An 8,775-nucleotide genomic window follows, 5' to 3' on the forward strand; every position below is an offset into this window, starting at 1 on the left:
TCTTAGCCATTTAAAAAATGTATCAAAATTCGCTCGCTTTTTCCTTTTACTCTTTTTGTTTTTAAAACATTTCTGTTTGGTGTATCCTCTAGTACATTTTCTAGCATTTATGACTGTTAGAAATGAGAAGCGGTGATGTCAGGACATAGAGGGGGTGGATGCCTCAGCAGTGACGGGCTTAATCAGGGACTGTTGGCCCTTCTCCCTGGGCTGACAATTCCATAGCCATGCTCTCCCTTTGCTGCCCCCTTCCCCACTTATATTCAAAGGAGATCCTTCTTGCCGTTGTTAAAGGAGACCTGATGTTCGCGTGGTCAAGAAAAAGAGTATCTCAAATTAAATCCCACTTTTAGCCAGTCAGATAATTTGGGAAATTCACAGGACAAATTGTGTGGGTCAGAAGTTGTTAAGACTGGCATCAAATACTGCTCAGGGGAATTGCTGAACAATGTCATCTTGCCCCAGAATAAGCCAGGGCTTCTCTAAACCGCCAACAACAGTCTCTGAGCATCTTACAGCCTTTACAAAGAGTGGAAGCTTCAGAAGAGGTGGGGATGAGGGTCCGCAACTTGGCACCCTGAGACTGACCAAGAGAATACCCATGTGGCCTTGAAGGTCCTGTTAAGAATTATTGGATGGAAGCATAATAGTGAGACAATAGTCAAAGCTGGAATTATTTTTTGTTGACCTACTTACAGGATTACCCAAAGTACATACATTGATTCACCTTCTTTCTGGTTAGGAATTCAAAAGCTCAGTTGTCAAGTGTTCTTGGGACCATCAGTTCTTGTCACATGTGCAGTACGGCCCATGACTCACAGAAGAAGGCAGGCAGTGAAGAGTCAGGTCAGCCATGGACGGAGGAGAAGCTGTTCCAGAAAGGTTTATCTCTTTCTTCTCCTTGTTATGTAAGGTGTGGTTTACCCAGAGAAACAATATGCTAAATAAAAGTTAGGGTCCCAACCCACAGAAGCTTATTTTAACCCACATTGTTGCTGACTATATTCAATTTGATTTAATTCAAATCAACAAGGTAGAGTTGTTTCTTTTTTCCTGCTAGAAAGGGGAAGTAGGCTTTGAGAGTGACCCAAATGTTGCAATTGAGAGTTTTCACTGAGCAAGGCAGAGTGTATATGTGCCCGGGGATGGGGGGAGTGGAGTGGAAAGATGAATAAAATGTGGCTCCTGCCCTCAAAAAACTTACACTGTAGTTGGAGAGACAAACACATACTCAACTAATATGCACAATGATAAATGGTGGAGATGTTGTCAGACCAGAGAATAACAGAAGTGTTAGTTCTGAGTGGGAAAATCTAAAGGATTGTGGAAGATGTGGCAGCTGCCCCTTGAAGGATGTTAGGGCATTAAGCAGAGGGGCCAAGACAGGGTGGGCATCTGAGGCAGAGAAGATTGTTGGGGCGAAGGTTCAGGGTGGTGAGCCACAGGGCAGAGTCAGGGAACAGCCAAAGAGATCTGCTGTGGAGGGTGGGAGGTTAGGATGGAAGAGCACAGGGCCAGGTGGGCCTTTGTGAGTTGGTCTAATCACTTACAATGTAGTTGTGCATACTTTTCATGTTGAATTACAGGCAGGTAATTTTCAAAAGCTTAATTCTTCTAAACAGATGTGGTCTTGTCTCAGACTAGAGTTGTCTCACATTCAATAGTTCATTACTATGAAAAGTAAGAAAGTGATTAATTGCAAAATATTTGTTATATTTAACATTCTAAGGATAGATTTGTCAAAGAGCAGCACAAGAGATGTTTTAATAGATTTATGTCCTTCTGTAACTCTGTACCTTATTTTGGATAAAGCACACTAAGCCTTATTCTGTCATCGATGATACCAAGTCTGCAGGCTCTATCACGGGGTCAGGAGGAGGAATAAAGGGAAAAATAAAGGATCTCTGACAAGGGTCAGGCTCAAGAATAACTAGCCAAAGACCATGGAGATCTAATATCAGTGCCCAGCTATTTGTGTGAGTATCTGGACAGCATCATGCATAAACTTCTTTTGTTGTGGGGTGTCCATGCAGTGAGGTACCCTGCAGGTGGTAAGAAATCAAAGACATGATCTCTAGCTCAGTGATGTTTACATGATTTGATGTTATCTGGACAAGAGGCTAAATGGAATTCAATCCTTTATTGAGATATTTGGATGAACCAAGCATTTATCCACATCTCCAACTTCAGTTTAATTTTTCCAGTGAGGAACTGAAACATAGAAAACTCATGGATAGAGTCTGTTGAATTCCTGAAATTCAGTTCATTTGAAAGTCACTAATAGGTAACAATATACATACATATTAAATATATTATAAAATATATAATGAGATACTTTAAGAAAATGCTTTTGAAATATTACGAAGTAATTATTATTGTCTGCATCTACATCTGTTTTTCATTTTGCTTATTCAACATTATGCTCTTGAAGATTAACACCACTGTAATCTGATTTTGAGTTACACACGAGTAGTATCTTAACTGGGGAAATGTCTCATCTTACTTTTAAAAATACTGGCGGTGTCTCATCTCACTCTTAAAAATACTGGCTTTGGTCCTGATGTGGGACCTTTCAAAGAAGCATCATTTTGTTTCTTAGCCTATGTCTTGCATCTATCTGAGTGAAGAAAAAACCAACAATTTGAGCATTTGATCCATTTACACATTTCTGCCTCCTAACTCTCATCTATAAGGAGGCAGCTTTTCAAATGTAAATTTTCACCTCTATGGGCAAATGACAAATAGTGTAGCTCTGTTACCAACAATAGAAAAAAAAAAAAAAAAATGAAACCATCTATAACACTCGATATTTGGCTAGCAGTAAGGAACAGCATGATAAATTATGGTACTTCACTAAAATGGCATATTACACAATTGTTAGGTGATAATTAGGAACACTGCATAGAAACATGAAAACATATTTAGGATATAACTAAAAGAGAAAAGAAAAAAGCGCATTTATAATATGTAAGGTAGGGGAGGCCTGGAAGATATATCAATACTAAAATAGAAATATAGTAGTTCTGTTAGGATAGTGGGACTGTGGATTTTCAAAAACATTTTCTTTAATGTTACAAAATACTAGTAAAGCAGCAAATTCACCAAATAAATGATGCTGTAGATACAGGAAGGAGATATTAATAAATAAGTAGAGGTTGGAGATAACAAAAGGGAAAAATATTTCAAAGAATGAATCTTCCTTCTCTACATTTGCCAGCCCCATGGCTATTAAGATCCAAACTATTGAAAACATTCTCAAAGGAGCTGGTTAGTAGTGCTTGGAAGAGAGCCTGAACTTGACTGTATCTGGATTTTGTTTGCCATGATTGCAGTGGAAACTAAATTTTGAAACAGTTGTTTAAATAAGCTCCAACTTAGCTATCTTGGCTACATTCACACTTTGGAATCAAGAAACAGTTTGGAAAAATACCATGTGCAATATAAATAGGAATATAGAGCAAGAGAAAATCAGAAGACTTCAAAAATAAAATGCCTATTTAAAATCAAGTTGAAATGACTATTTGGATTAACAGAAAATAAAAAATAACCAATACTGAGTTAAATTTGTATCTGTCTGAATGCTCTTAAAGGATACCAGGAACAATACTCATGTCAGTTCTGTTCATGTTAACCATTTGCTAACACTGTTGATTGGAATGAACTGCTTGCTCTGCTTTCCTCTAAAGAGCTCAGACCCCTTTCTCTTCTCTTCCACCTCTGTTCAAAAGAATGACAGTTTTACCCTGAATAGCACTTAACAAGTGTTGATGTGGGGCACTAGGCTACCTTGCTTCGTGTTAGGTGCGGGTGGCTTAATATAAGATGTTAAGAAAAATTCACGCACACAATCACACAGTTTATTCATTCCAGTCAAAGTTAAGCCTCCCAGCTCAGCACTTGTACAGCATTATGTTAGCACTGCAGAAAATTCCCTCAAATGCATACTTAGATACTTGAAGGATCTTAAGTAGGTAGATGGAAGAAGAAACTTAAAGTTTCTTCTGAAGTAGGACTCGAAAATGTGATAAAATACCTTATCTCTCTAAACTAGTAGTTGACTTTGGATTTGGAAATTGGAGTGTGTGTGTGTATGGTATCAAGGAGTTTGAACTGAAGAAATCAGAAAGTAACTTTTCCAAACCCCAAACCATACCTGACACTACAACCATCTATTTTCAGACCGTTTAGAATTTGCTGAGTCTGCATGAACATCTCTCTCTGATGTCTTGCTATCTCCTCACCTCTAAAGATGTCCACAAGTGACAAATTAGAGAAGATTTTTATTCCTAAGAGTTATCCAATAATTTTTACCTTCGTAGAAACATGATTTCCATCTTTCAAAATGCAGTAGAATTATTAAGAGGTATTGTGATTTTAGGAAACTATTTTCCCTCCATTCCAAATCCAAAGTAAATTACATTTAGTACAAGGGTATGTATTTGATTATTTGGGGTATACCAATATTGAAAATTTTCTTCTTAAAAATATTTTGCCCTTAACATCTTCATTTTATTCCCAGAAGTATATTTTGTTGAATAAATAATATTTGGTAATAAAACAAATCCACTTTCATACATCTACAAAATTCTTTTGAATAGCAAGAAGAATTCAGTCCATGTTGCATAATTGTTATTATGAATTGCATAACCTTGGCATGCATTTTGCTGTAATTCATTTCCTGGCAAAATATAAAGTGCCTTTGACATAATGCCATAGAATATTCAAACTGGGAATGAATGATAGAAATAATCTGGTGTCAGTCAGTCCCACTTTTCCCATTTCAGGGACTGAGGTGCAAGAAGGTAAAATTTGCTTAGGATCACACATCTCATTTTCCAACACTTAAGTCATACTAAAATAAATTACAATTTTGATGTTTAATTTGATTAGAAAATTGTGATTTTTAAGGGCACAATTCTTAAGACAGAATAAATGCCACACTTAAAGAATTGCAGAGTTGGATCTGAAATACAAAAAAGAGGTATGCCCAAAATTTTTGTGCTCAATTCCCCTTTTGGGAGAAAGTGGCTGAAACTATACAATCATTAAAAATAAATCATTCTTTGAAGGATGCAAAGTTATCCTGATCTTCAAAATGAAATATACCACCATTTCTATATATAATTTAATTTTTTTCTTCAACAGGGATCAAATGGTATTTTGGTTGATTGCCAGTGAGCAAATGAAATAGGAAATACATTTTAGGATCCCATTGTGATGATTTTTTTTTCTCAGCAGCAAAAAATTAAATAAAACAGACCTTTGTCATGTAATGGTCACTGATCGGGTGAACATAATAAAAACTGGGCTTTAGTTAAATCTAGTGGATTAACTCTTGTTTCATTGGCATTTACAGTCTTTTGGAGTGTTGAACAAGTGTACAAATAATGACATTTTCAGAAATTTAACCATTGCATTTCATGTAAATTCTGCATAAAGTTCAAGACTAATGTTATTGATGTCACAGTCTTCAAATTTTAAAAGGCATATAGGAATAGTAATAACATCTCCCAGAAACGTTAAAGACACTTGCATATATATATGTAAAATCCACTTTGACTTGATGAAAACAAATTCTAATCTATGAAAATACTACATCAAGTCATATTGCACCTGATGAGGAAATTATACATGAATGATAGTAAATGCTAAAAAACACTTCAGGTAAAGACCCAGTAAGTCAAATTAAATGAAGAGTTTCAGAAGTAACATAACCATCTAAAAATGTTAGTTTTTCACACAACTGGTCACATTTATTTTGCTGTACTTAAAATCCCTGGTCTTGCCTGAAGATAATACCATAAAACTCAATTACATAATTCAACTGTCTTTAACTCCCCTTTCTCCAGTAGCCATTGCACCTTAGGAGGTTTGTAGCTATTCTATCTTAATTCTTTTTTCTTTCAGCAAATACTAAGTGTGAAAAGCTTCACCACACGAAAATCATTTCATACAATGAAGCACTGAATTGTTTTTTCATTCAGTTTCTTTAGACCGAAAGCAGCTCAGTTTCCCTATGAATAGTCCACGTATCATTTCATGCCTGGTATCTGCAGCCCACTCTAGATTTATCTTGCTTTCAGCAGGTTCTCGGTAGCACTTTCTGGGTTATTTTACAAAACATCCAGCATGGTTTAAATTGTTTAAAAGTAATTGGAACTGCTTCCTTTCCTACCTACTGCCCCTTCAAGTGTCCTTAACCTTCATCATCCTTCCCCTAAAAACGTGTCCCCAACATGCCTATTTACATGGCTCTCAGGCACCGGAGGCTTGCACACCCATCACATACCAGGTCAGTTTCTAACAGTGTGAAGGCTGTTGGAGCAGGGCAGTTTCCTTCCATTGAGAGCTGAGTATGGTCATATTGCTTTCAACACAGCGACCCTTGTACGCAAAGCTTAGACTATCGTCTCATGGTCCCATATGCCTTGGCTCTGATTGATGTAACAACAGTATCTGTCATAGGGGCTGTTCAGCTTGTAGGAGCAAACGATGATACTGTCCTGGGGCACAAAGAAGATGTTGTCCTCGGGCTCAGGGCACTCAGACCTGTCCCAGGCTGAGCACTTGGCATCCAACGGCCTGTAGGTGAGGGAACTGCCTGAGGGACAGTAGCCATCCAGGTATCTGGATGGCTCCTCCTGATGCCTGCTCTGGACCCGGCTCTGGCATTCTCTTTCCTCCGCGGGTGTGGGGATGGTGATGGAGCTGGCCATAGGCGCCTCGCCCTGCCCTTGGAGGGGGGGCTTCCCCCTGAGGCCCACCTTCTTCGCCAGCTCATCTGAACTCCCCTTGCCCGACTCCAGGTCTGAAGGGGTCCTCAGCAGTTCCACCACCTCCTTGTCCTTGGGTTTCCGGAAGCAGGGCAACTTGCGGACCCACAGCAGCTCATTCTCAGGCCACTTGGTGCATCCCTCAGTTTTCCTGGCCAGGGCAATGGCTGCGATGCCTGGGAGGCAGATGGCTGGCCCTATGGCCAGGAGGGGGATGTTTCCCAGAGTCTCTCCTTTCATCCCAGAGACAGTGAACATGAAGCCAAAGACCAGGAAGACACTCACCAGAGCCACAACCAGCCCAGTCCTCGGGTTAATGTCATCAGGCCGCATCTTTCACTCCATCCAGGTTGGGGACTGCCTGCCAGCCAGGGAGCAATGTTCCTCCCTACTGTCAGAGGAAAACGCACGGGGTTAAAAACAAAACAAAACAAAACAAAACAAAAAAGCACCCAAGTCCATTTCCCAACCACCAACTATCTCTCTTACTCTTTGTGTCTGACACTCTACTGTCTGTCAGTCTTGGTCTCTGTCTGTTTCTCCCTCTATTTCTGTTGCTCTCTCTCTTTCTCTGTTTATCTATTTCCTTCTTACTATTGCAACCCCTGCCTCTCTCTCATACAGTCATCCACAGACGGGGGTCACCGCGGTACCTGAGGTTTCCTGCCGTCTCCCGGGAGCGGGGGAAAAAAACCAGTTTGAGTCTCCTTAGAAACCTCCACAGCAGCTGTTTCCTCGGCTCTCTCCCTTGATTCTGGAAGGAAAGCCTGGTTTGCCAACCGACTCTGCATCCAGGAGGTGGGACGTGGGAGCCTGTCTTTCCCAGCAGTGCCCGTCGGTCTCCAGGGCTTTGGGAGCTGAGCGGCGGCGCAGGCCAGCACCCAGCTCTGCGCGCAGAGCGCCGGGTGCTGGAGGGAGGAAGGACTTAGTCTGGGATAGAGGGAAAGCGGCGCGCGAGTCTGGCCTCGTTACATCACTTTCAGAGCAAGCTCAGAAACAAAGAGGGACGCGCGGGGGCGCGAGGACGCTAAACCCAGGGGAGAGGCCAGTCGGACAGAAGAGGCTGCCCAGGGTTCAGTCGGGGTGCTTGGAGCAGCCAGAGTTCGTCCCGCCGCTGTGAGGGCAGAGTAAGGCGGCTGGACATGCTCCGTTCCCGGGAGGGTCCGGGGTGCGAGGCTGCCGCGTGCCGGAGACTGGAACTCGGGCCGGTTTGCCCACGGGACAGCCTGGGCTCCGAGTCCGCGGTCCGAGGCCCAGAAGTGCCAGCTGGAGATGTCCCTCGGGGACCTGGATCCTTCTCCAGTTACAGATCTGGGTGACCCGATCCGACCTATGGCAGCTCCCAGAGATTCCCCTACCGCCCGTCTCAGAACGTCGAGGCTCTTAGGGCTCGGAGGGCTGCATTACTCCCGGGTCCTCCTGCCCACGACCTCTCTGGGTTCGCGCGCTGGGCGGCAGTGGCGCGCAAAAGCGCTCTAGCAGCGAAACGGGCTGCGTCGCCGGAGCGCGCGGGACCAGCGCCCAGGCTGAGTTAGTGGTCAGCCGGGTCTTCCTCGAGCCTTGGGGGAGTCACCAGAGTCCTTCCCCCTGGTCTTACAGCTCTGGATCCTGGAGGGGGTGGCCTTGGAGCCCGGATCCTACTCCGACACGGCCGTGGTGCCAGCGTCGCCGGAGCGCGCGGGACCAGCGCCCAGGCTGAGTTAGTGGTCAGCCGGGTCTTCCTCGAGCCTTGGGGGAGTCACCAGAGTCCTTCCCCCTGGTCTTACAGCTCTGGATCCTGGAGGGGGTGGCCTTGGAGCCCGGATCCTACTCCGACACGGCCGTGGTGCCAGCCACGCCGGCTGGGTCAAAGGAGAAAGGCTCTCCAGGCCCGGCTCCCCATCCCCGCACCCAACACCCAGCTAGCAAGGAGAAGGAGGGGCCTTGACTGGGAGGATCAGGCCGCCCAGCCCGCGAAGCAGCTCCAGCTTTGGGCGATTCTGTCCTTTGCTGATGCTGGTGT

General features: G+C 43.2%; 1 protein-coding gene across 2 annotated transcripts; it reads right to left on the minus strand.

The window, feature by feature from the left end:
• Nucleotides 1-3,843: 3,843 nt before the first annotated feature.
• Nucleotides 3,844-8,090, minus strand: TMEM215 (transmembrane protein 215). Of its 2 annotated transcripts, none has more exons than XM_059072814.2 (2): nt 7,427-8,090; nt 3,844-7,164 (listed from the first exon to the last, which is right to left on the minus strand). In XM_059072814.2, exon 2 carries the CDS (start codon nt 7,104-7,106, stop codon nt 6,399-6,401), a length of 708 nt encoding a protein of 235 aa, XP_058928797.1. In that variant the 5' UTR covers nt 7,107-7,164; nt 7,427-8,090; the 3' UTR covers nt 3,844-6,398. The 2 variants fall into 2 exon arrangements, with proteins under 2 accessions (XP_058928797.1, XP_058928799.1); XM_059072816.2 differs by having other exon boundaries at nt 3,844-7,161; nt 7,427-7,953.
• Between the last annotated feature and the right edge of the window lie 685 nt (nt 8,091-8,775).

This window comes from Kogia breviceps, chromosome 8 (genome assembly GCF_026419965.1).
Source record: "Kogia breviceps isolate mKogBre1 chromosome 8, mKogBre1 haplotype 1, whole genome shotgun sequence".
NCBI classification, from domain to species: Eukaryota; Metazoa; Chordata; class Mammalia; order Artiodactyla; family Physeteridae; genus Kogia; species Kogia breviceps.

Excerpts from the sequence above, each read along its gene's own strand:
- TMEM215 (XM_059072814.2), bottom strand. The coding sequence starts at position 7,106 with ATGCGGCCTGATGACATTAACCCGAGGACTGGGCTGGTTGTGGCTCTG.